Source organism: Ciconia boyciana, chromosome 3 (genome assembly GCF_034638445.1).
Source record: "Ciconia boyciana chromosome 3, ASM3463844v1, whole genome shotgun sequence".
Taxonomy (NCBI): Eukaryota; Metazoa; Chordata; class Aves; order Ciconiiformes; family Ciconiidae; genus Ciconia; species Ciconia boyciana.
Window position 1 is genome coordinate 102941082 of NC_132936.1, and position 27936 is coordinate 102969017.

Here is a 27936-nt window from a genome sequence, read left to right on the forward strand (position 1 = left end):
AAGCTGAAGCTGGCCAACAGAAAGTACAGAGGACTCTCAAAGGTAATGAAATACCTCTGTCAATAACTTGCAGCTACAAGCCTCATCCAGTAGTTAGGCACACAAAGCTTTTCCTTGCTTAGGGAAGAATCATTTAGGGAAGACTGCAACTATACTCCCCTGCAACCAATGTACATCTGGGATACAACGGGCCTGTGTTTCAAATCTCAGTGCAGGAGTTCAGACCTGAACTCAGGTCTCCCATTTTCCTGTAGAGTTCCTTCACCTTTAGGTGACTGGGTATTTTGAGAGAAAGAGAAAGGAGAAGAAAAGAGTTTTTACTGTTAGACCTGTTCCAGTCTCTGTAAATACAGCAGGGATGTGAACCAAACATTTCCATATCCTTGGAGCCTTTTAGCCATGAAGCAATTGATTAGAATGGGAGAGGCAGATATCTCTGGCCATCAACACAGACCTCTCTACTCTCACCTCTCCACAGAATAATGCATTTTCTGGCAGGCATGCTCTGGGAAGCTTTACTTGGCCAGCCCCAGCAGGTGGAGAACACCTACTATCCTAGCATTCCCAAAAGATCCTAGGAAAAAGGTGATTTCTAAGATTGGTTTAAGTGATTTCACATGTGTGCATCAACAAAGTTTTAGGAACCACAGGGATATAAGGTGGCTGTAGCAATCGGCAAAAGTAGCCAGAATCTCAGTTTAAGTTAGCCCTAGCACATCATCAGGAGTCAAACCTCAGAGTAAACTGTTCATCACTGTGACACAGGACACATAATATGAGAACAATGGCTCCTCCTGAACTGAAATCCTGATCTTTGGATGCCAGAACAAAAAGTCCTGACAGTTCAGATCCCTACTCTCTGCTGACACAACACTGGATCTAGCCTAATCCTGCAGCAGTCCCAGGGCAGTCATCAAGGAAGCATTCCCTGATACTTCTTGCAGATCAGGAATAACTTTCAGAACATCAGAGAACTTCCAGAAGAGGAGTTTTTGCAGTTATCACAAGTCTTTCCCTTGTTTAAGCCCTGAAGAACTTGCCTTCTGTAATTCTCTGCCACATGCAGTATCACCTAAGTAGCATCTACCAGATCTTAAGTTCTTCCTTCCCACTGATGGAGGCAACAAGATGATCTTACAGCTCATACAGGAATTGGAGACTTACAGTAGGAGTTGGGCAAACAATTGTGGTAAATATATTCCATGTCATTTACAGGCATTGAAGTTATCAAATTACAAAGAAGTAAAAATGCAGGAACTCATTTTAGCACTTAACAAATTGTGGTAATAACCTGCATGCTCATCTTCTAAAAGCTATGTGAAGTGAAGAACCGTTTGTAAGCTGTGTGTGCTACCATGAATATTCATTTACTGGTCTTAGGAACAAGGCAAGGGTAGAATGCTTTTCAACAGCTCGAATTTTTGATATTATATAGCTACTGCTGGCTGACAGATATTAATGATTCTTGACAGAGTACTTATCTTTGATCTGTTGCTGTAATCAATCAGCACATGAGCACCAGGCTATTAAAATATTTTTCTGTCAAGCTCACTTGACATGCTTTGAATGGTACACAGCCTCAGTGTTGGTTTTGGTTTGTTTTGGTTTTTTTAGGTTTTTGGTTTGTTGTTTTGTTGGTTTTTTTAAAAAAATAAGAGAGTCTACCTGCAAACCACACAGGTAGATTTTCTGGATAAGCATCTCTTGAAGCTGTCCCTAAATATCACTCCTGATGTTGAGCATTCAGGATCCGGTCACCATGATTTCAGCTCCCTCTGACAAATGTCCCTCTGATGGATAACCATCTATCCTGCCTTTCTCCATCTACCCCACACGTACACACATACTCTTCTTTAAACCGTTTCCCCCTGTCAAATTCTTGTCATCTACCTGGCCCAAAATTACTCTTCATGCTTCCTTCCAGAAGTTCTGCCCTCCTGTTTTCTCTCACCTCTTCCAATTTTCTATTCAGTACTCTGTCTTCCTCCAGCCTTTCAGAAACCTGTCATGGGAGCAGTGATTTAGCAGTCTCTCTGAATCACAGAGCCTGCAAAATTTAAATCAACAGCTTAGCAGACCCATCAAAGAGGTTGCCAGACCTTCTTGGCCTCAATAGAGAAGCCTAATGACTAGGAGGGAATCAAGTTAAATTAGATGGTCAAGAGAACAGGGAGCCTTCACAGGTTGGAGGAGGGGAGGAAGGGGAGGGACAGGGATGCAAGCCTAAATACGTAAGAGGGGGATGGAGGAGCAGAAAAGGAACATAGGTGAGGTTAGGAACGTGGAACACAAAGCACCAGACCATAGCTGAACTGGTGAAAAATACAGAGAGAGTTTAAACGTCCAGTTTTCTGGACAGGCTTGCCTTTACTGACACCAATATCCTTGAAGTCGAAAAGACACACTTCAGTAGCCCTGCAGAGGGAGGGAATAGCTACACAATGGTATGGTATGTACAGAGCACAGTGAAAGACATTCTGTACTAGCAAGATGTGAAGAGTTAGCGAGGCAAGGCAGGCAAAGCAGACGCACAGAGCAGTTTGCAAAAGGTCACACGGGAGGGTGTGTGACAGAGCTGGGAACTCAGCCCAAACCTGCCAACTCAGGTCCTCTCCGCTATGCACTGGCTCCCGCACTGTATTTGCGGTATTTTTCAGCACTGATGAGATAAGGAGCAGGGGTTCTTTTTCACCTTTTGCTTTGCCCTTTGCTTATCAGCTCATTTTCTTTGCAGGCCCTAACACCCTTTTTCTATATCCAGAACCTTCTGCAGCTTCTAGAGGCTAACAAGCACCAATTCTCTCTGAACATTTGATAACCAGCTCCCAGGAGAAAAGAGGAACACTGTCTCTGGGTGAATCTCCATTTCTCCAGGAAAAAGAAATCTTACCAAAAGCCTGCTTAATGAAGAAACTGTTTGAGTTAGGACAACGTTCACTAATATCAATCAGTGAAATGCAGCAGTAGTATGCTGAGCTGTGGCTAACAAGCATCCCTAAAAGCTTTGTTTGAAGAGTGTGTCAGCACTGTGACTGCAATGCAAGACACTTTAGACTGTGCAAGTCAGGCCAGAGAAACACTGTGCCTGTAATAACAAAGAGTACAGTGAGAATGTCGTCTTTGCTAGAAGCTAATGAAAATAAACTGCTCAATTTTTTTGTATCTTAAAGCAAATACTTAAATTTTTATTTATTTTTCTCAATTTTTTTCAATACTGAAACCTTAGGCAGTAAGTCAGAAAGATGAAAGAATAAACACTTTAGAACAAGCCAAGGGGACTAGACAACAAATCCAGAGAGATTATTACAGAGGGCACTAAAAAGAACAAAAATGTTGGGTCCTAACAGTATCCTTCACAAGGTTGTCACAAGCAGGGTGTGAAAGGAAGGGATAAAGTCCTTTGTGCTACTCTGCAGACTGGCAGAAAAGAACTTCAAGAGCTTCTGCACAGCTATAAGTCTCTTAAGAGCATTTTCACTTGCCCAAGTTCACCTCATCACTGTGCCATCAGGGACAGCATCCATCCATCTAGAGATCACTGCTCCACAGTTGGAAGGAGAAGAGATACTGGTACTTCTGAGCATGCTGCCAATATCTTGAACCTTTCTTCCTCCCCAGCTGCGTGGATCTATCTTGCTAGGAGCCTTTCCCATTTGACATTATTTTTCTACCACTGACAAGGCAGAATGTGAAATCCCCAACAGTTCTAAACACTACTGCATTCCATGCTTCATATTAGTGTGGTCTATGAAGGGCATAGGAAAGAGGGAACTTGCTCAGTAAACCATTTTTGACTGGAATGTGTTTTCAAGTTCCTAATCCACGTGCAGGAGGGAGAGAACACGTATGTGTATCACACAGAAGGCAGAAGATTCTTAAAGGAAGTCTTTTTACACTTCACCCCACACATCAAGAATATGTTTCCCCTTCCAGATGATGAGCACTGCAATCTGAAAATCTCCAGCAGTTAATGACCAGTCCTGACTCCCTCTGCCGGTACTTGCATACAGTCTCCTCTTCCTCAGCCTTAGAAGAGGAGCAATGTCCTTTAGTGTTTCCAACAGCAGTATGATAGTGGGAATGTGTTGTCACAGCAGTTTCATGAACATTTATAAACATTTTGTGAAGTGTTTGAAAAAACACTTTGGAATGTTTGAGTGTTCATTATCAGGGTTTTTTTCCTTCCTGTATTACACTACCCTTGTACTGTCTGATAGATTCATACTTCCAGCTAGACTAAAGTTAGAACAGAATTAAGTTGCAATGAATATAAAACCTTTACTTGCCTTAATTCATGGTTTCATACTCCACACAAAAAGGACAACAGCTAATAAAAGTATTTAAAAAAAGAAAGAAACACACTTCATCAACATTAAAGTAAGAGTGGAAGCACAGAGAAAGCTTTAAATACTAGAAGTTGCAAGCTGGAAGTGTGGGAGCTCATTAAAAAAGCACTGCATAAGAATGTTCAAGGCAAATGCCATTCAAACTTTTTCTACTCTGAAGGTATTTAATCGTCACAGCAATCACAAGGGATAAGGCAATGTATAAAGGAATTGGCTTCTGTAGGCTTGCTGCTGTTCAGTCTTCTGGAAAGGTATTCGCTGTAAAAGTGCCATCAATTTAAAATGCTTCTCAGTTCTGAAAAGCAATCTTTCTAACCTGAGGCTTGATACTTCAAGCTGCAGAGCACCCTCAGCTGAAACAAGCCAAATGACGTGGGGCTTCTGAGTGCCCCAAAAGACCAGAACCCCAAAATGGGGGCAAAATGAAGCGATCAGCAAGTAGAAATATTTGTTTTACACACACACAAGCTAAATTCCTCCTTTTTTGTGTCACCAATTCCAATAATCCACCATTAAGACAACATAGTTCCTGCATTAGTTCTTTCTGCTCATCCCCTGAGCATTAAAAGCTAAGCTAGCGATGCAGCATCAGGGAAGCCTACATTTCCATATAATACACATTTGCATGGAACTGCCCACTTTCCTTTTTCACTTCATTTACAGTCACTTACACTGTTCTGCACGGACTGGATGAAAACATGCTACAAAATCAGCACAGAAATTTTTATAGGCATATAAATTATTACAATTGCTACAAGGCTGTGGACAAACCAGTCCTAGGCATGTGCTTAAGTACTCAAATTTAAAAGATCTGAGGTATTCTGAAAAAGGTGTAGCAGCATCAATGTTGCCACAGGACTCACTCCACCAGAGTTACAGTCTTTTCTTGCTGAAGTAACCATTTCTTCATTGCTTTCTGTCAGCTAACAGTCCATACAGAAGACCCACATTTCTCCTTGCTTTCAGGAAAGCCACAATCTGGCCCAGCCTTCCCAGCTGTATGTTCAAGGAATTGCTGTGCGGGGACACAAGTGTCGTTGGATTACAGAAGCTGAACCTAGCTACCATCTCTGATGTTCAGCTTCTAAGCACAAACCTTCAGTATTAGCTTTATGTCCAATACATCTCATTTCTAAAACTAGTACCATCTCCCCGTGTCCACACCTCCTTATCCCTTTAAGGTACTGCCAAAGTACCCCTGAGGAAGGCTACTCAGTTCAAGAACTAATACAAACCACCATGTCATTAAGCGATACGGTCTATCACCAGGCTCCCATTCAACAGCCAAACATTTGCACCGTGCTTGAACTGCTGTTATCAGGTCTAAAAAGTCAGTCCAAAGGCTGGAGCTTTCACACAGACAAACAACTAGACAACACGATGAGTGGGGAAGGAAAGGAGTTTCTTCACTGACCAAGTCCTTCTCTTCCTCATAGGTACTCCAAGAAGAGCATCAGCCAGGCACCCTTCGGCTGACAAACACTGAACTACTACCTTGACTCTTTGGCAATGAGAATTAACAGCCACTGCAATATCTCCGTGCAGAAGATAAAGGAGAAGCAACCAGAACTGAACAGTACAAGATTTAATCAGTGAGTCTCTGCCATTATCTGCTTCCAAGAAGTCAAAGATGCTACATTTCTTTTCTACCTTGAAATAAATTTTAAAAGTGCTTTCCACTGAAAATCCACATCCTTACTGATTTGCACCAAACCTCTGCAGACTTTCTAAACAGCAGAAACAGCAAAATTCACTGCTCATTTCAATATGGCTACCAAAGATGGGAATATCTCATAAAGCCCAAAACCAGCACCTTCACTTTCCTATCATGCTATGCTACTGCTGGTTCTGCCAAAGCTGACTATGGAGCTCATTATGGCTCAGCTCCCAAATCCTGCCCCTTTACAAGTCAACAGCTCTCCAAAACAGGCTGCGATGCAAACCAACTAATTGTACTGGGAAAAAAAAATGCTACAGCAGCAAAGCAAGACTTAGTTTTTCTCTCAGGGTCTGTGCATCCAGCACAGCATCCGTAAGTATAACACAAAGTGCACATAGGCACCAAAAGGCAAACTGGTGTAAACGAGTACAAAAAGGCTCTCTCCCACCACCCTAGAGAAGAGTCATACCTTCAAGAGCTTCCAAAGAACAACAGTACAGAAGTTGATCGATGGCATTTAAAGTTTGACAATACGGTTTTTAAAAGAGAAAGCTTAAGATTAAAGGGGAAAAAAGCAGCGTACTTTTGGTGACAGTAGCACGAACTCACCACTCCACTCTGCCAACCCAAAACAGCAGGTTTCAGAATGACCCCAACTGAGGGGGAGCCTGAAGGCAATGATTAAACAGCTGCTGTCCGGGACAAGAATTTAATTAATGTAATCAAACCCATAATTAGGTTAATTGCAGCATGCAGACATCACCAATTAACTCACAAATTGCCAGTCCCATATATCTAAAAATCAGTGCCTGAAATGAAGCACACACAGCACTCTGGTATCACAGTTGGCTAGAGAGGAGCACAGCAGAAGGGAATTCACTCCCCAAAAGAAGATGCAAAGGAGGATGCTTTTAAGCATCTCGGCAAAAAAAATAGCGCAAAGAGCTCCAACTTTAGAAAATACAAAACACACCAACAAGTTACACTTCATTGACAAACAGACATGCTAACAAACACTTGTGCATAAGAACACAGCTTGGGTGAGGTCTAGCACAGACACAGAGAACTGACTGTGCAGAAAACCATGCCTGTGCTCTTTGAGGCAAGCTTACAAAGAGACAGGTACCAAAGATCAGCTTAGCTAACCCAGTAGGTACATATTGTCCAGTATTTAAAAGTTCACTCTGTCCCTCACCTACCACCTTTCCCCAGGTGCTCCCAAGTTTCACACATGCCCTGGGCTCTGGCAGCACCACTTCTCCACCAGATGCTACTGCTGCCGCAGCTGGGTTGCCAGCCCATGCTGCTTCTCCCAGTGGGTGCTTCCCTGTAGCATGTGGATGTGGTCAGCCTGCCAGGCTGGGCTGCAGGCACTGGCAGCTAAAGGGTGCCTATATGTCTTAGCTTGTCCTCAGGGCAGTGGCTTTCAGGAGCTAAACATGCCCATCTTTCCCTGAGTCACACTAAAGTCAGGTTCTCCCTGTCGCTTCCATGATTCATTCTCTTGTGATTCATCCAGAGAAGGCAAGGCATGTAATTTTTATGTCTATTCAGCACTTCCACTGACATTAAACTATGTATATGGCTAGCTCGGTAATTGCATAATCTTGTGTATCTTTCAAGGTCAGCGTTTTCCAATGGGTCACTATTAAAGGTCCTTACATTGCTGGTATCTTTCTTGAAAGAAGGCTTGGGTTTTTTCCTAAGAATTCTCTTCTATCAGTATTCTCATGCTGCCAAACTTTAGTTTCCAGCCCTGCTGTTCTTATATATCTGCTCTGAAGATCAAAATCTTGCTTTGTTAAATGGACACACAACACCCTTGCTCCCAGAAATGGCTAACCTTTATTATCTCAACTTGGAAATTGAAAGATTTAGAAAGTTAGGAACATTAGTCAAATGGAAAATAGAAAGAAAAAAATGTGTAGACAACCCTAATTATAGATGTTGCTACATTTTGTTTCTAATACTATCATGATGGCAGCAGACAGATAATAGCAGTAAAATCAGAAATGGTAGGAAGGACTCAGAACACAAGCAATAACATAAAACACGTCATCAGACTGTGGAAGGCACAAAGCCGTCAGTAAAAAAGCTCTTTGTTTTGGAGTTGAGTTTTTTTCCCTTTCTAATGGGAAGACACTGGTCCAATCAAGCTGTTTTGAATTGATGATCATAGTTGTTATGCTCTGTTTACTTGTCTGATTGTAATTTTTAAAGTCCACAGTCTGAATTACAGCATACCCAGTGTATTCACTACACAATGATAAAACACAGAAACAGCATAGAGATCACGCAAAGAATACAGAAGCACACTATGGTTTTGTTGTTGCACAGATATCGGCGCTAAGCTTATCGGCTGATACTGGGAAGGCGCAGTCATCTCTCTCACTAGAGAGACCGCATATCTGCAAGTTGCAGCTCCTTCCTGACAGGACCAGAAAAATTAATACCAGCATTGAAAGTGCAGTTGTTTCCACAAATAACTAGGGGGTTTAAGCTGGCAGAATTAGCCTATGCTACCAGGCTTCTCCGTTAAAGTTTTTCATCCACATTTTAACTTTACAATCCCATCCAGATTTTCTCTATTAAATAACCTGCTTAGGTGCCATTGACATCTAGGTATGTACCTCATTAACCTGAAAAATCATATACTCTTACACACACTTTCCCTGTCTTCCAAGGTCAGGGTTTTCTGGTGTGTCACCAGTAATAGATACTTATAATTCTTAAGACCAGGTTTATTGGTTTTTTATAGGTGCTAAGTACTCATAGCTGTATTTTGTGTCAGGGGCTTAGCAACATAAAGTCAGGTTTGCCATGTACCAAGTGGGGAAAATCAGAAGTTAACACACAGATTATCAAGCACCCATGAAAATATTGGTCAAAATAATTTGCCAAGGGTTAACAGAAAAATGCTGTGACAGCACATGAAATAGTCTCCAGTTCTGTCAACAGGAAAATTTTTGTTTGAACATTCAAAATTGACATGATCTGAAAATCTGCCCCAGTAACGTTATATGAGGAAGAGCAAGTGCATTTACAAGCAGAGATTCTGAGTCAGCCTCAGAAGAAATCCAACCCTTCGATGAAAGATGTTTTGCCTTCCTTTACTGCAAAAGCTCTCGAAACACTGGCAGCTCCTGCGGGGCCAGAGCCTTTGAAACTCCTCCCAGAACACTTGAGGAACAGCACCGCTGGAGTCAGCGGAGGAGAAATCTGTGCAAAAGTAAAATCTGATCCTTAGGGTAAACAGGTTTTGTGGATTGTGTGTTGATTATTTCCTTCAGTTGGCACATTTATATGCTGCCCTCTCTCTCCTAGAGGACCTGATCACTGAGAACTGGGGCACAGAAGAGCAGCTTGCTTTCCCTACCCACCCTAGATGCAGCTCAGCAGAGACTCTGGAGGAAACTTGCTGTTTTTCAGCTATAATTACAGCAAGTGCTCTTTTTTCACTTTAGATGAATCTACAGCCCGTCAAACTGTGAGAAGCAAGCAATCCTGTAGTGACCCTACACATGGGTCAGGGCAATCCCAAGTACAAATACAGGCTGGGCAGAGAATGGATTGAGAGCAGCCCTGAGGAGAAAGACTTGGGGGTGTTGGTTGATAAGAAGCTCAGCATGACCCAGCAATGTGTGCTTGCAGCCCAGAAAGCCTGGGCTGCATCAAAAGAAGCGCTGTACCCTGGGCTGCATCAAAGGAAGCGTGGCCAGCAGGTCGAGGGAGGTGATTCTCCCCCTCTACTCCGCTCTCATGAGACCCCACCTGGAATACTGCATCCAGCTCTGGGGCCCTCAACGTAAGAAGGGCACGGACCTGTTGGAGTGAGTCCAGAGGAGGTCCACAAAGATGATCCGAGGGCTGGAGCACCTCTCCTATGAAGACAGGCTGAGAGAGTTGGGGTTGTTCAGCCTGGAGAAGAGAAGGCTGCGGGGAGACCTTATAGCAGCCTTCCAGTACCTGAAGGGGGCCTACAAGAAAGCTGGAGAGGGACTTTGTACAAGGGCATGTAGTGATAGGACAAGGGGTAATGGCTTTAAACTGAAAGAAGGTAGATTTAGGTTAGATATAAGGAAGAAATTCTTCACTATGAGGGTGGTGAGGCACTGGAACAGGTTGCCCAGAGAAGCTGTGGATGCCCCATCTCTGGAAGTGTTCAAGGCCAGGTTGGATGGGGCTTTCAGCAACCTGATCCTAGTGGAAGATGTCCCTGCCTGTGGCAGGGGGATGGAACTAGATGATCTTTAAAGTCCCTTCCAACCCAAACCTTTCTATGATTCTATGATTTAAAATGACCTGCAATTAATGGGCATTTCAAACAGCAGGTCATTTGGGAAAGTAGCCCTGCTTTACAGGAATGCAATTGCTCCACCAGGCAAACGCCAACTGACGGCAAGCTCCTCCAAAGCTGTTAAAACAGAAGTACTCCTGTGTAGCTATTGAAGGCCAAAACTTTCCTGTTAGCAAGCAGTGGGGGATTTGTCTGTGCAGCCTCATGCAAACATTACTGTGTATCAATCATTTTGTGCATCACTGCATAGGAAATGGTACAAAACCAGATACTTTCCTCTTAAAAGTATAAAGCAGTACACACTGGCAGGATAAGGTTAGAGACAACAATTACAGGAGGAAAGCAATGCTAGCAGCACACATACAGGCACAAACATAGCAGTCTCAGATTTAAGTTCTTTCTTTTTCTCCACCCATACTGCCTTCTTCTGGGAAGCAGCTTCTTTCACTGTCCATTTACCCAAGATTAATCGAACTCTTCAGCTATCTGCAGTATTACCTTAAAGCCTGGGCCCACAAACCCCTGCCCCGACCCCTCCCAAGCCCTACCCAGTCAGCACACTACATCTGCATACTGTATGGGATATCTGGCAATACCCAACATCAAAAGCTTACAGGAAACAGCATTTCTTATTCATGTGCAGCTGCCAAATGCTTTCCCAGATTCCTTCCCCACTGGTCTCCACTTTTGACACTATCTCATATTAAATCTCTGCTGAAGAGAGATGACAGCCATGATGTGCCTTACAGAACAGCTGTAGGAAGGAAAACACATAACTACTACAAGAACAGTATTTATGTCATCAACAGTGATTTACACGTTTGTGCAGACTGTGCAAGGCTAGAAAGTTACTTCTGTTCCTGACCAGATCTACCACAGATACTTCCCCAATGCATCAGGAGAGGACAAGCTTCACAGCAGACTGCTGTCCTTCCCAACTGAAGGCAAACAGCTTGAGAAGTGTGGCTGCACTCAGGCTCCCTTATCTTCCCTGCTTTTCTGAATGTCTTATTCACCCCAGTATTTCACTGGCCACTGAACTACTGAACCATGCATTTCACTGTGCTGTGGACCCTTGCAGTCGTACCAGTACTCCATGTACTGAACCATTCATACCTTTCTGCTATAGTTGCCTGCTGCATCATATTTTCCATTTTAACCCAAACTGGTCAGGGCTGAGAACATTTTCTTCATGTCTGGCTGCCCAATGATACAACACAATGGTCCCATAAAACACTAGTCTTCCCTCCAGTCTTCTGTATTATTGAAGTCTGTGTATGAATAAAAGAGAACTCCATCCTGGATCTGAACTACATCCCTCATGAAAGGGGATATCTTTTATATGGGCATAATCATGATCAGAATCTCATACACTTTGTACAGTACAATAATCAAACCTGATAAAATCAGTACAGTCAACTGGCCATACTTATCTCCTGCCCCAGCATACACTCTTCCTCACATAAATAAGTATCTCAAATTCCAAGTCTTTGTCTGCTTCAAAGCATCATTGTTCAAATCCTGCTCTTTCAGCCGCAAGGACCAAAGAACAGAAATATTGTTCATCTATTGCACCACAGGTCTGTACCTAGTATGAGGAAACAACCATGTTAAACATGCACCATGTAAGATTCTGGGTTTTGGGAAGCAGTCAAAAAATAAGTTTAAGAGTTTGAAAAGGAAAAAGAAGAAACCTTAATTTCAACTTCAGGTTCTATTTCTCTATCTCAAGGCCTGCTCCCCCTTTTATCCACCCCCCCACACCCCAGCATGAAAGCAAAAGAAGCAAGGGAAACTCAGTAGCTACATGCTTCCATCTCACACCTGTCAGTGCATTTACTAACAGACCAACAGGAGCCCAGAAAGCAGATGGTCAGCTGTACTGCCCTGAAAGGACAACCTTCTGATGCCATCACTGGAAAACAGGAGCATCCATCCACTTGGCAGCTTCAAGTCTTACCCCAGGAGATGCTTGGCAGTGTCATACAGATCTCTGCCTCGCAGGTACTGCTGTTCCTGTACTTCTAAACACAAGTGGAGACGCTTTGATTGCTTTGTCTATTGTAGTTTTCGCAGGGAGTGTGCTGTCTTCTCTTACACCAGCGAGGAAAAAACAAAAAAAATCTGACCCACCTGCCTCTCCTTGTTTCCTGTTTCTTCCAGAAAGCTCCCCTCATGGTCAGACAGCATATTCCAGTGCCATTCCCAGCCTGTACTGGGGACTCGGCATGCTCAGGTGCCGCTCAGAAACACCTACACCAATGCAGGCAGCACGGGGAACAAACAGGAGGAGCTAGAAGGACTATGTACAGTTACAGGGAGATGACTTCATTGGGATCATGGAGACATGGTGGGATGGTTCACACAACTGAAGCCCTGCAATGGATGGATACAGGCTCTTCAGCAACGCCAGGCTGGGAGGGCAAGGAAGGGGACTTGCCCTTTATTTGAGAGAGCAGCTGGATGCATGGAGCTCTGCCTGGGGATAGTTCAGGAGCCAGTCGAGAACTTATGGGTCATGATTAGTGGGTAGACCAACACAGATGCCATTGTAGTGGGTATCTGTAATAACACCTATTTGCACTTTAGCAGAACTTCAAGCACAAGTTAAGACTGATGCTCTTTTGAGAGGCAGGTCCCTCCCCGCCTCCCTGCCTAAAGTCTAAATACATGAGAAGGACAAAGAAGGGAAAATAGGTTATGGGAGGTAACAGCACAGGCTAACACCTCAGGTACAGGACTCGGCTCCCCTGTGTCACACTACAGGGCACCAGCAACTGGATCCCGATGCCTCTTCCAGACAGCTTCTCACACAGCTTCCTGTCACTTAAGTTTATTATATACATGAAGGTTCAAAGCAGTATCAGACATTATTTTCTCTGCCTGAGCAGATCAGAACAGCATAATAAGCCAAAGGCGGCACATAGCTAGGTCTTCTCCGCCTTTCAGCTGCCCACAGTCAGTGTAGCCCCTACGTGACACAGTGGTTTGCTCCAAGTGATTTGGTGATTCCTCTATGATTTTCACAGGAGGTTGCTAACTTCATGTGGAATAAGGCTCCCTTCTAGAAAAATGCTTATTTTCCCCTCCCACATTCTGTTGCTGTTACCTCATTATTAACCTGCAGTCAACTTATTTGCAAGGAGTGTGAGAAAGCCAGTTCCTGGAAATTTTAGTTTTGGCATACTTAGCCCCTGATAAAATTGATTTTATAATTCTCCTAGGCATGTGAAGAAAGGCTTTTATGAAGAAAGAATAAGTAGAATCAAAAATATTCAAAACAAAAGGCAATTAAAAGTGAATCAAGAAATCAAAGCCTATTTGCATCTTTGCAATACAGGAAATCACCTTCCTTTCCCCTCCCTCTGCATTTAAATGCACCAAACTGAATGAGAAGCTTAAAGTCCAACAAATGTTTAAGGAATAAGAAGTTCAAGGAATTACAGCTTATAATAACTTCCCTCTCTAAAAGCAAAGGGGCAGAACAAGGCAAACTGAGTAACTTTTCCAGTTCCTCATTTCTTATGGAATTCTCTCTGTGGGGAAAAAAAACCAACCAACCAAAAACCAAAGAACCCCCAAAAAAACCACACACAAAAAAACCCCAACACCCCAGGATGAAGCTGCTAGCATGGGATGGCAAACCTCAAAGCAGTGACAGGCACAGAAATGGAGTTTTATGCAGGGAAGTGAGAGAAAAGTAGGAGGAAGGAACTGGTGGTCCATTTTAGGAAATAGAACTGGAAATAGGAGAATGGCCCCATCAGATTTGAGGTGCACTTCTATCAACTATTCTCAGTGGATACTGGGTTATTTCCAAAAACACAAAATCACTGCCAAACCTGTGTGTTTGATGCAAAAGGATGCAGTCTCTCTAGGACCACACACACAAAGTTCCACAGTAGACCTGACCATTAGGAGGTAGAAGTCCACTCATTTGTCCTCTGAGTATGAAAGGGGTGAAAGATTTTGAAAAAGGAAAATTAAGATAAGGTTGGTTCAAAATTTGAGCAAGCGTGCTACTTCATATTTCACAAAAGTTGTACTAAAAGTACAAACTGTCGATAAGTGATACAACTGTAACAAATAAGCTTACGGTTTTCAGAATTCACGTAATGAACTGCCTAGAAGCTCTGAGACTGTTTAAGGTCTTCATGGCCCAGGATGATCCAAAAACCCTGGCATTATTTTCCATGCTTTTGTAGTAAATCTTAGTTTTACCAGAAAATAACTCGCAAAAAAACCTCATTCAAGTTCAATTTCAAAGACAGAAATTAATTCTTTATCTTAAGTCCAATTTTCTCTCCTTCAATTTGGCCTCTGAACACTTGGAAGATGTTACGAATCTCCAGCTCCCTCTTATTTTGTAGTGCAAATCCCTCAGGATCTTTCCATTAACACTGCAGAACTACTGAGCCATGACCATGTATTTTCCCACTCACCGGTGCTTATCAAGCAACCCATTTTTGCTTTTGAGATGGTGGCAGCGGAGGGCAAGGCTTGCCTATTATCTGACCAGAAGAATTTACTTCCATGCCACCTGGTACAGTTCCTGCTTTGATTTCAAAGAAGGAAGAAAAAAAAGCGTTCCCAACTCATGTTGATGTGAGTAAGAACAGTCAGGCTTTAATACCTCAACTATGTCATTCTTTACCATAAGGCACTTAGGATTTCAGACCCTACTGGCTGTCAAAACCCTTTGGTTAGAAGAATACATTTTCTACTTCCCTTCCAGGCAAGAGGGCCTATTAATAAGTTACTTGTCTCCTTCTGCATTTTTCACACCAGTTGCAGCAAGAGTTGCTGTAATGTGGATAAAAGATACTGAGATTTTCACATATATTCCATATTTTCTCAGATCAGAATTTCTTCATCAGGCTGCTGCTGCTCACGATAGGATATGTCTTCAGATAGCAGCTCAAGTTCAGATCTAGAATCTCTCAGAGCTCTCAGCTCCAAGAAATAAACCACATATGACCCACAGCAGCACCTACATCCTCTAGACCATGACTTACCATTTCTATAAACTGACAAATCTTTCTTTAAAATATAAAAACACCCAGATGCATTAAAACTCACTGATCTGGCAAGCATCACTAATCCTTATTCATTCTCAAGATGTTATGAGATAGCTCACCTGAGTGGTTAGGGACATCTCATGATCCATAAACCACTTACATATTACAGCTATGTAAGCTGTTTCTACCCCAACATTTTGTAATCTACAGCAGGTTTGAGCCCAGGAGCAATTAGACAGTAAAATAACTATATCCTTTTTGAAGCTGATGCAGAAGTGAAAGGTGCTTAGAAGATGCTTCAGATCTTCTGTCATAGTCCATATATTAGATGGTGAATGGCACAATGTGTCATATGACTGGATGTGCTATTTTCCTATTTTTTCCCACACCTATCTAGCTGGATTTTTCTTAGACCAAAATGGACTTTGAAATACAGATTATTCTCAGGTAAAACCAAATCCTTGTCCAAGTTTTCTATCCTTCACAGAATTGCTGCTTAGGGAAAGGCCTTCAAGGACTGCAAAGAGAAAGAAAAATCTGTCACACTTTTTGTGCACTATAGGTATTTAGCCAGTTTCACGGGTAGGAATCCAGAATAAAATTCCAACAAGACAAATCATGCTCTACTAGATTATACTTGTGTGCCTCAGTAATTTAAGAATAAAATTATAAACTGAACCCCCAGGATTGCTGTACTGCATATCAAAATACAATGTCTTTTGCAGATTCTTGAAGGTTTTTTTCATATGGAATAAAACACTTGTATATTATCCCCGATTCACCTGCCTGAAATATTCCTTTTTCCTTTTACACTCCTCTGCTCTTTCAGTCCATGTTCTGGATGCATCAGGCACTTCCCTCTCAAACATTGACTTGAGTTAATGATGTTCCTTCAGAATTCAAAACAAGTTGGTTGCACATGCTGATGAAAGTTTGAAAGAGCCAGCACATTTCAGTGTTTTAAATGTACTTATAGGAAGAAATGTTAGAAATGGTCTGAAGAAAGCAAAATTCTGTACTAATAAGCATGTGATATGAAAGACATCAGGTGAAAAAGAGACACCCCCACAGCTGGGATACCTATTTATTTTCCTTATCCTCCTCATTACTATTAAATAATTCAAGGTAAAAATTTAGAAACACTGTGCAACAAAGAGAAAAAAGGCAATTATCTATAACATTACTGTAGTGTGAGCTCTCCCCCACATGACCAAAAAAACCAAGCCATTAACACTTTACAGCTCTCATCTTCTCTCCTGTCAAATAGAGCTATTTTTCCTCCACTTGCATTTACAGTCCTTTCAAAAGTTGTCCAGTGTCCTGGAGAGCAAGGTTAAGCTCTGCAGGAGACAACAGATTGCAAGAACCTTGAGAATTAAAAATTTTCACAAAAATCTCACTTCAAAAATTATCCTGATTAGATTTACATGATACTGACAGTGATTTGGAGTAAAATTTTCTGGCACTGTTCTAGCAATTAAGTTCTAGCAAATAATGTTCTGAGGTAGGGCCATTCCCGAGCTCCATTAGGCTGAAGTACAGCCTGAAATTTTTAAAGTCATTAAGGCAAGATGACACATCATGGGGCGATTCATCAGGCATATATATGTGATACAGCTATGGAATTTTTATCTTCTTTTTTCCCCCCACAACCAAAAGTACATGGGCAACTTACCCTTGCCACTTGCAAATTGCATTTTGCGGGAAATTTAATAGCAATAATTTCATCTAGCTTTAATCTGGTCATATACACTTTAAATAACAAGAAAAAGAATACTGCTTACTTACTTTTGCATAGTAAGAAATAACACCTCACACAGAGTTAGTTTATGTTTCCCCAAAGCAGGCCAGGAACAAAGTACTACCACATTAACATACTCCCAAAATCCAATTTATTTTGTCTATAAATATTGCTTTGAAGTGTGTTGTGGTGAGCAGATGACTAACCCCATATGAATGGGGCATTCCTCATATAGCCATGGTCGTTAGCTCAGATTTATTACAGCAGTAGCACTGGTGTCATGAACCTGAAAAAAACTTCCAGTCCATCTTAGCCTGGAGACGATGATTTTTGTAGGAGTTCGCTGTTTACATACATGTCACCTAAAGCCTGCCCTTTTGCTGGTTTTGACACCAGTGTTCTATGTTTCAGTAGAGGCAATCCTTAAAAAATCTGCAGGCCTTGGACATCCTTATCCAAAGAGGAGGCAACTTAAGAGCTACAGTTCAGGGTTTGGAGCTTGCGATGTTGTGAAGTCTGTCAGCACTGCCCGCATCCCTCCAGCGTGCCCTGTCTGTACAGAATATCAATGATGTAACTCTGGATGGGCCAGACGCTCCGGCTCATCGGTGGGTCTGAAAATGCCACCATGACCTGGTGCAGTCCCATGCTTACTGATGAGAGATACTGATGCGCTTCACTGAAAACTGCATCCCTTAGGACTCAATTGTCTAAAGAATTGTTTATATAGCCAAAAAGCTTAAAGCAATGTTGTCTGCCTATTTTTTTTTATCACAATGACTTTGGGGTTGGGGGGTGGGTGTGTTTTTTGGAGGGTTTTGTTTGTTTGGGGTTTTTACTTTTTTTTTTTTTTTTTTTTAAACTCATTCTTCACTCTTAACAAGAAAAACTCTATCCGGATTTTCTGCTGGCCCTACCTCTTTGCTGAAACTTGTTGTAGCTGAGAAACATATCCACGACACTTCTGGTGGTTCATTCCAATGGAGAAAGCATCCAAGCAAAGTAACACTCAGAAATCCCAAACAGTTGCTTAACAATTACGGTAATAACATACCAGCTCTTCAAATATCATGACTAGCTTCAAACAAGAAGTAATAAAGCACAGCAGAGAGGGGTGAGGGAATAGATCTGGAAAGACAGTCCCTACTTATTAAAAAGAAATTTAAAAAATTAAAAAAAAAATCCACTCCTTTAAATTAGGAATTACTGGCTTGAGTAGTGTTCCTGGTGGCTAAGATAGATGAGAATGAAAAGCAATGCAAAACTATCAGGCATATGGAAAGCATGTCAACCACAACCTCAGTGGCTAGCAAGAAGTCTGTGGCATCCAAGAGATTTCTGTCATCTTGCCAGGGCTAGTGAGAAAGAGCAGGTATCCAAGAGACCACTTTTGCAAGGCAAGGTTTCTTTTTCCTTTCCCAGCACGTCCCCAAATCAAAACATCACACTTGCAATAACCATGACTACAGAAAAAGTTGCTTTGGGTTTGAAGTCTCACAGGCCTTTATGCTCAGCCCCTGAGTGATATCCTCAGCGAACCTAGCTGGCACTTGGCACGTGGCTGGCCCTCAGTTTCAGGCCACCAACTTCCAGCAAAACCAATTTCAACATGCCCCTGCCCCACATCCCCTAAAAGCGGTACTAGGGGTACACTGGCTTCTCTTACGGTTAGATATGTGTTTGGCAAGTACTCACACACATGGCCACATCCATTTGCTCTAATGAACTGCATTATAAGGGGAAAATCATGCCTCAGGAACGTCATCAAACACGATGCTGCAATGCATCTGTATCTTGTTCAGGTATTTTGATAACAACAGTCTAGTTTTCATCAGTTCGTGGCTATCCTTGTTCACAAGAGCCTCTGAACACTTCCTACCCTGCTGGGGGTCACCGAAGCACTCTGCTCCTCTGTGAGGCTGTGAAGGAGCAACACTGACCCGTGTGTCATGATACCAGCCACCAAGAGTTCCTTACAGTTCAGAGAAATGTTCACATTACTAGGGCAGATTTCTGCTCCTTTCAGCAAGTGTGCTGTAAATAAAACTACCTAATTATGTTTTCAAATTTACTTAATGTTATCCTCATTCCTGTTTTTATGTCTAATGAGAAAGAAGCTATTCACAGACGAAGCTGAACAAAGCTGAGACAGCTACTTCATGCTCCTGGGATCTGTGTCTACCTTAATCAGAGACAACACCTGAAGTGCTGCAGGACTGCATGATGCTTGTGTTGCCCAAGATCAATGAAGATGAGTGGTTTTGGTCTCTGGCCTGTTTTGATTAATGAACTCAGTGGCTGAAAATTTATCACAGTATGTGAGCATGCGTGTCCTTGAGTCTGACCTTTTAACTCCTACTTTTGTTGTTTTTCCCTGATCCCTCTCACTATCTGGTCTAATTCTAGTGTTCACAGGGGAATTCATGATTTAGTTTAGCATTCAAACACGTGCCTTTTCCTCAGTGAACTTCATACTTCGGATGAGTCAAGCCCTGTAGTTCCAGGAAGTTCCTAGCTAACAAGGAGAATTTAGCACAAACAGACACCAAAAGCTTGGGATCTTCCAGTGCAACTGAGAACACTAACAAAAGGCTCCCGAAATGATATATTTTGCTCAGTTGCTCAAAATCCAGATAGGCACGCATCCATCAGTATTATGGAATGTTAAAAGTGGAAAATGCAAAGCATTTTTAGAACTGTTCATCCCTACTCCACCTGCACAGCAAGGCGATTGCTGACATAGTGCCCAGATACGAGAACTGCAAATGAAAGTCCTCGGGTTTCTGCTATTGCTCAGGAAAAATAAACAATATGCAACCCAACCTGACAGCTTCACTGAACAAAATATACGAGAACTGTTATTTCGAGGCATATGTCTCCACAGGGAAGAAACTAAAAATTGAAATAGTTTTTTTTCCCCCAAGTATTAAAAATGGAAAAATATATGTCTTTCCACAGACCCAGACAGAGGTTTTAAACCTGGTTTTATGTAACATCAGCCTCTCTGAAAGATCTGTCTGTAGACATATTCCCTATTAATTAGCAACTTAGTGGCCATCTGTGAAAAGGGATAAGCAAATATGTTTTGATTCATTTAAAATGAAGCTGAGGAGTTAATTGCTTTTACTTCCAGTAGTAACACTCATACTTCTCTCTATACATACACTCAATAAATAAAGTGAGGCAAAACCATGCAGGTCAGTTCATTGACAGATGTGAAGACAGTTTGCTTTACAGAAGTATAATTTACCATATGGTCAGGAAAAACAGCTACATAGTAATATGAATTGTGTCTCTTATCAGAAGCATCAAGCCTCCACAACACCCTCCACAGATGGGTACTTCATCTCTATTTTAAAATAACCTGTTCTTCCCAAACAGATGTGCATTATTTGAGGTCACAAATCAAGAGCATTTTTCACCCACCCACATCCCTCTTCGGTGGAGCTGACCAATGGAGCATACATCCCCAGGGCTACACGATGAGTATGCTGCAGTCCCTCACAAATCTAATTAGGGGCTGCACCTACCCATGTCAAAATAACCAACAGTAAAACGCTTTCTCCCTGAAAACTGCAGCCACAATGACGTCAGTAGGACAGCGTGTACAGTCATTGCATTTGAGAGCACAAGACGACCTCCCTACAGAAGGTGGGCCTGAAGCAGAGACCAGGGCCACTGAGACCAAGCCATGCTTTCTTATACTTTGCCCCAAGTGTAAAACCAACCAACCCAGCCAGCCCCACAGGCTCAATACCCACACACAGCTTATTCACCTCAATCATCCCTTCCCAGTGTCTACGCACTGCTAACATGACGTACCCCCCCTTCCTTCTACAAGCTTACATACCTTAAATTTTTTACTGGGCCAATATTTGCACTCAACTCAGCCAAAATTCCCACCGGTCCAGGATAGCTTCACTAACATATCTCTAAATTTTTAATTAAAAGCTACCTGGATTTATTATTTACCATAACGAAAGACTGAATAAAAAAGAAAATGGAAGTGGTCTTTCTTACTTTTTTAAACAGCTATCTGACTTCATAAAAGTACTATTACTAGTGGTCAACGGATCTACAAAGAGTTAATGTAACACAAATATATTTCTGCTACAGGATCAGCTTTACAGAGGGAGTAAGCAGTGAGCAGAAGGGGATATATCAGTGTCTGAGCAGCAGAGAAAACCAAATTTTGTCTTATGGAACATAATTACAGAGTATTAATTCCATCTCTCTGTGCATAAGCATACTAAACACACATGGAAGGATACTAGTTATGAACTGCTTACGCTTTCAAATACCTGTAATATTCTGAGCCCTTCTGACACAAACATCCTGTTTGGATGTCACCATAGTCTTGTGCTGACTACCACAAGCCTTTCAGTCAGTTTGCCAGTGGAGAAGATAGCGATACACATCTTAAAATCACTTGTTTACCCAGTAACTCCTCTCCTGAAACAGAGAGGCTCAACAGACAACACTCCAAGATCAAAGAAAAAAGTATTGCTGCTATTCACAACTTTCCTGCCCAGAAACTATTCAAGATACTCAGCCAGTAAATCAAGTAAACCAAAACAAAACTAAAAACCAAATTTGCTAGAAGCAAGGACCAGAAAGCCTTGCAAAACTGCGCCACCTGGCAATGCTCCTCAGGGTAGCACACACCATGTCCAGCCTTCCCCAGAGATACAAGAAGTTGCACAATCGAATCCATTCTATTAAAAATAATTCTAGAATATCAAACATGGAGAAAAAAATATGCTCTCTTTTTCTTCTTTTAAGCATAATAATATAAGTGCATTGTCTCTTTCTGTATGTATACACATATGCTATGTACGTAAGTCTGTATGTGTGTACGTATATATATAATTTATTTATTCTTAAGTTCACTGAGTAGGAAGAGTTCACGCTTCTAAAAGTAAATTCTTCCTTTCTCTCCACTTGATGCCACCATCCGCGCTCCTGGGAAGCGGTCCTTGAGTGTCCCTACCAAGCCACGGCGGCATAGCTCAGGGAGCACACTGAAGTCAAGACCACTGCCACCAAAAATCAGAGGGAAGGTGCAAAGGCGGTGCGATGCCTGAGCTGGGTCCAGGAACGAGCAAGCACCACACTGTTGTAGTTTCTCGGTCAGCCACCAGTGGGAGGCAAGTGCTTGCCGTGCACTGAGGTGGGACCTGCACCCTGACTTTCTGTAGGGTAGCTGCACATACAGCCCATGCAAGGAAGGTGGGCTCGCAGATATTTTCACGTACGTTGACCACCAGCTCCATTTCAAGAAAATTCCGTTTCTTCTACAAATAGAGAGAAGATCAAAATTTCAAAGGTGATCTTGCTGATAAAATTGTGACCATGGGCTTAGCTGGCCACAGTATCGTTTAACAAGCCACTAGTTTTTTGACACAGTGCTTATTGCTATTCAAAAAGAGCGGAGGATAAAACACACAAAGAGAAGGAAATGTTATCATTTTCTTTCCTCTCATCTAAATCTGTCCCCATCAGGCTAATGGAAGTTTTACTATTTATTCACAGGAGGTTAATTGGCCCACGGGGAAAAAATTACCCTCCTATTAAAAATTTCCAGCCCATTTAAAGTAAAATTTTTCTGGAATCACTTTGAAATATTAATGCTGGCTGTTATACATTGTCCCCAAATACTCTGTTTTTTTGATGACACTGTAGTGGCAGTTTTGGAATCTCAAAACCAATCTTGTTAACATATTGTCTTACTCAACTAAAAAAAAACGGTAACATCCTCAAAGAAAAAGTGACAGTGTTGTTTCCGTTTCATACAGAAAAGGTTGTAAAATGACTTTACTTATTTCACTGGACTATTTAAATACACAGGTATGTATTTTTGCCCAGACTATACCTAGCCACTTCAAAACCAAGATAAATTCACATAGTTCTTAAAGACTTATCCTCTAGCAGGGAAGAAGTTAATGGAGTGATATGTTTGAGGTTGGACTCCACAAATCCTACCTATCTTCAATTGGAGTTTTAGATAGTCAAACAATTAGGCGCTCTCTGCATCCTTCACGGAAAGAAAATGCCATTCCCTGTACTACTGAAAGATAGCAGTAGCTTTTGAGAATGCATCACTAGATAGGTGCTAATATCAATGCAGTGTTAATGGCAAAGCATAAACAAGAAATCACATACCACTTTTTTTCATTAGTGGGCAGTAACACATTAGCAGAACTGATTTGAAATTGCTTATTTCTGATGCTTTGGACATCCACAGCCCCTATCGATCCTATACGCAAATCTATGTGATCTGACATCTGCAAAATGAGGACCATAACAGGAGCATGTAGCCACCAACTGTGATATGAGTAGCTCAGCTCATAAACTCGTTACTTGGCCAGGGACAGACATTAATTTTTCTGAGTGACATACACAAGGTTTAGCCAGGAAACTTCTTTTCCCTGCCCTACATTTATCCCCCATACATTTGCTATGTACCTTTCGGGTTCCCAACAGATCAGACAAAATTCTCATAAAATAGCCCTACTTCAAGCTCAGATCAATGTTTGAGAGCCTAATTCTAGAGGCAAAATAGTGTTATTTTAACATAAAATTTTATAGTGGAAGAATGTCTGTCAACAATTAACCTCTAAATAGCTGCAAACTAAACAAATCAGTTTTGTTCCTCCCACCCTGAGGAATGACCACAGCTCAAAACTTCAGCATGTTAAAAGCAATCAAGACCCTACAAAAAACAGAGAGGTAAACTCAAAGACTGGATTACTTAGTTGCCATTCCCGCAAACACATATTGTGAATAGTCCTAATGGTTTCCTAGTAGTTGTTCACAGGATAAAGGGGCTCAGATACACAGACAGCTATAGGGTTAGAAATGTAAAGTTCCAGAAGTCCAAATACAAACAAAATTGTTTCCCTCAAATGTGATTGCATTCATGAGATTTAAAATTGCCACAACACTGTTTTTTACAACTTGCTGAAATTAAAGTTCATTTTAGAATTCAGAGCAGATATCTATCAACATTAATCTTGCATAAATTCAGTTTCTTTCCACCACATTTTCATACAAAGAGTTTGGAGCAGGTACAACTCCAAAATATCCCCATGTACATTCTTGATTTTATGAAGGCTATGTTCATTCAGTATTCATAGTACTAAATAATAATAATGAATAATACTAGCTATTCTTGTCTAGCTAGTATCATGAGCATAACCCAATGAACAATAAGCCAAAGGTCAGGATATTTCCTATTAAACAGGTACCTTAATCATGAACTATGTTTGGAAGCCTGTTTTGTACTACGCTGCTACATTGTCTAATACAGCTTCTCATAAGGAAACAGCGTAATTGCCTCCAAGTTTTATATAAATTTCCCTTCTGCTACATGGGTGTTTTATTAGGATGATGGGACTTCTTAGCAGTGGAAAAAGCTAGAACAAAACTAACAATTTTTAGAGCTAAAATATCCCAAACCCTACGTGGTCAAGAATGCTTGTCTTTATAATTCTTCTCGCTAACCTTCAGCCTGCTTAACACTGCACACGTAATCTCAGTACATGATTTCATTGCTGCTATAAAATGACACACACATCAGAATCAAAGCTTCACGTTTCTATCATAACAGATACCGTGCTGCTAATTGAGTTTCATTATATATTTGGGTTTAATTTTCTGCTTAGCAAGGATTGACTTTTTTCTCATCTAGATGTAATATTACTGTACAGAAGCTTCTCTCTTTCTCCATATAACGATATGCTCTTCCATGTACAAAGTAGATTTTTTTCCCTTATTTTGGTTCAAATTCCACCTTATCTAGAAAAACATGACCTAGTTTAACAGTGGCCACCGTATGGTTCTTAACTCCAAGTAGCTCTCAAGGCACTTTGAGTGCAAATCCTGCATTGAAGTGACACAACATGGCCAAAAGCTGGACAGCTCAGCAATACGAATCCCTTGTGACAAGGAAATGTGAGCCGGAGGTGCCCAAGGCCAGTATGATCCTGGTTGCTTTAGGATCTGACTGTATGCTCAGCCCACAGCAGAGTTCATGGCCTCTAGAGAGCTACTGTTCTCCCTCCCTTATGAGATGCTCTTGGACCTCCTCCCACTCACCAACCCACTTGTCCAATATATACAGCTCTCAGACATACAAAGATTTTGGCACATACCAAATGGAGACAGAAAAGTTGTCTGTGCCCACTCTGGTGCATTAATTCTTAATACTTCAGGCTTTACACATTTTATGGTTTACTTACAAGAGAATATTGAAAGTATATTGACAGAATATTGATTCCAAAATGACTGAATTTTTGCTAGTCACAGCAATACTCCCACTTGTGATTTTAAAACTAACCAGTAAGAAAGTGTGTAATAACTATATTGCCACCAAAAATGTTTTAAGCTGCATAATAACATTTGACACTATTCCAGATGTTCTTATGATATCAGTATTCATGACACACAGCTATTTGGCATTGTGCGTGTGAGAGACAGAATCTCTAATACTTACAGCCAATCATCATCATAGCAACAGCAAAGATCTTCTCCCCATCTGTAGTCGGAGCAATGTTCCCAAATCCAACACTGGTGAGACTGGTCATTGTAAAATACAACGAGGAGATGTAGACCGAATCTTTGCTTGGTCCGCCTTCCCATTTTCCAAAGCCTGATGTGTTAAAGCGGTAAGGTGTTCCTATTGACATCCCCAGCTGATAGAGCCAGCTCTCAGTTCGGATCGTGTTTGTATCCTCATCAATAACTTCATAGTCTCCTATGCTGTACCAAATGCAGGCCAACCAGTGTGCTGCAAGACCAAACACGCACACTAGCAGAACCAAGACTGCTGCTCCGTATTCAATGTAGTGGTCCAACTTCCGAGCTACACGACCCAGACGAAGTAGCCTGACCACTTTAAGTGAACTGAAGAGGCTACTGATGCCCTAGGAGGATAAAGCACAGTGACCATTAGAATTTAATATTAAAGCAACAACATTCATAACTGAGGTTTCCACAGACACAAGGTGATCCATCACAAATAGATGGTCATCAGATAACACCTGAAAAGAGCGACTGTGAAACATGAAAATGTTAGTGACCCTTTTCAGGGACGGATATATGCACTCTTGTGTTCATCCACTAGCATTTTGTGGGTTGCTCTCTGAACTCCCCTTTCAAATGGTCTGAATAGGTCTACAAATATGTTTGTAAAGGCTTCAAATGACAGGCTATTTATTGCACGTCCAGTTATGCAAGCAGACCATCCCTGAGCAGCCTGATGCTACTTTAGACTGACTGAAAATAAATGTGGAAGTCACTGACGATTAAACTATACAAATCTAATGTTGAGAGGAACATAACCAGACACCTATTGAATTCACTCCAGCATCTGGAGTCATGAACCTCTTATGGCTATTTCTGACTTCCTTATGATCGTGGGCAACACGTCTCATGTCTCAGATATAACACAGTTTGCAGTATTTAGCTCAGACATACCAGGAAGATAGATAAGGAAGGCCAAAAAATACTGGAAGTACCTGGTGATTTGTAATTTTTCAGTGTAACAGCGCATTTCCTATGACTTCACTTTCATGTAAGAATTCACGCACTGATAATCAGTCCTCTGACATTTCTTACATGGACCACACAACACTTAAGTATCTCACTGTCTAATCCCCACATCATATTCTTTTTATGACAGCTTTGTTATCAATGGAGTATTTCTGTGCTGATACTAATATGGCTCCCATAAAACAGAATTAAGCCAGCATGTAGGATTTTGTATTGTTAACTTTTAGACAGATTTCCAATCCCATGCTCAAGAAGTTAAATAAAAAAATTCGAAGCCGTTTGGGGGACTAGAAGATCTGAATAGCCTTTCATAAAAATCCTTTCTTCTTTTTTCTGCTCCCTCTTATCAAGACTGTTTCATACATCGAAGTCTGATTAAAATTTAAGCAGACTGGTTTAATGAGTATTTCTGGAAATGCATAATTGCATACTTCTGGTCACCAGCTTTTACTGGAAGTTTGTTTATTCCTGCATAAATACAACTGCTTCAGTATCTTAGGCTGGTTCAAAGCACTAGAAGAGATGTTTTATTAAATAATTACATAAAGCATATTGACTCATGTTCCCCAGGACTGCAGCAATGTATTTCCCCTTTATTTCATGAATTTGTCATGATTACATTGACTCATTTTCAGAAACAGATGTAATTTGTTACCTGGGAACACACTATCAATTTCTATTAAGTATTTGGACAAGATCTAACACAACCAGGGGGAGGGGAGTAAAAAGGAAGAAAAAAAGAGAGAAAAAAACCCAGCCTTCCTTTAAATCAGAGATATTTGCAGAGAACTAGAAGAGACCAAGGGATCTATTCTTTTCATGATTATCTATGCCAAACTTTCCAAGTCACTGATACAAAAATTCCTTCACAATGTAAAAGTCAATTTCCATTTCCCATTCATTCCATACGCGGCTTTGTTTTGTGAACAATGGAGCAAAGCCTTGATGCCAGGTCAGAGAATATGACACAGAAGGCACAAGGCCTTCATTTCCAGGCGAGGGAAAGCAGGTACTTCTGAACACTCAGTATGGAGAGGAAAAGCAAAGGCGAAAACACAAAAAACAGTAACATGATAACCATATTTTAGAACTGGATATGCAAGTCCCTGAGTGACCAGTACATATAGTCTCTACATTCTAAATATCCGCATTCTGACGTTACAACACAGCCTTCTGGCCTTTTTCCTCAGGACCAATGTCCATTTCTCCCTTTCCTCTTTACCAACTTTAACAGCAAAACAATAATGTTTTACATTTTGAGAAGTCTCCAGTAACGGCCTGCTTTTAGCTTCAGTCTCAAAGCCAAGCTTTTCAATCATGCA

At 41.4% G+C, this 27936-nt stretch overlaps 1 protein-coding gene across 3 annotated transcripts in view; it reads right to left on the bottom strand.

Moving 5' to 3' along the window:
- The window catches only part of KCNH1 (potassium voltage-gated channel subfamily H member 1), a 194557-nt gene that overhangs the window by 114655 nt on the left and 51966 nt on the right, over positions 1-27936 (bottom strand). For all 3 annotated transcript variants that reach the window (XM_072856861.1, XM_072856860.1, XM_072856862.1), the window contains exon 7: positions 25557-25986. In XM_072856861.1, coding sequence (XP_072712962.1) covers positions 25557-25986 — 430 coding nt within the window. The remainder of the gene's footprint in view (positions 1-25556; positions 25987-27936) is intronic.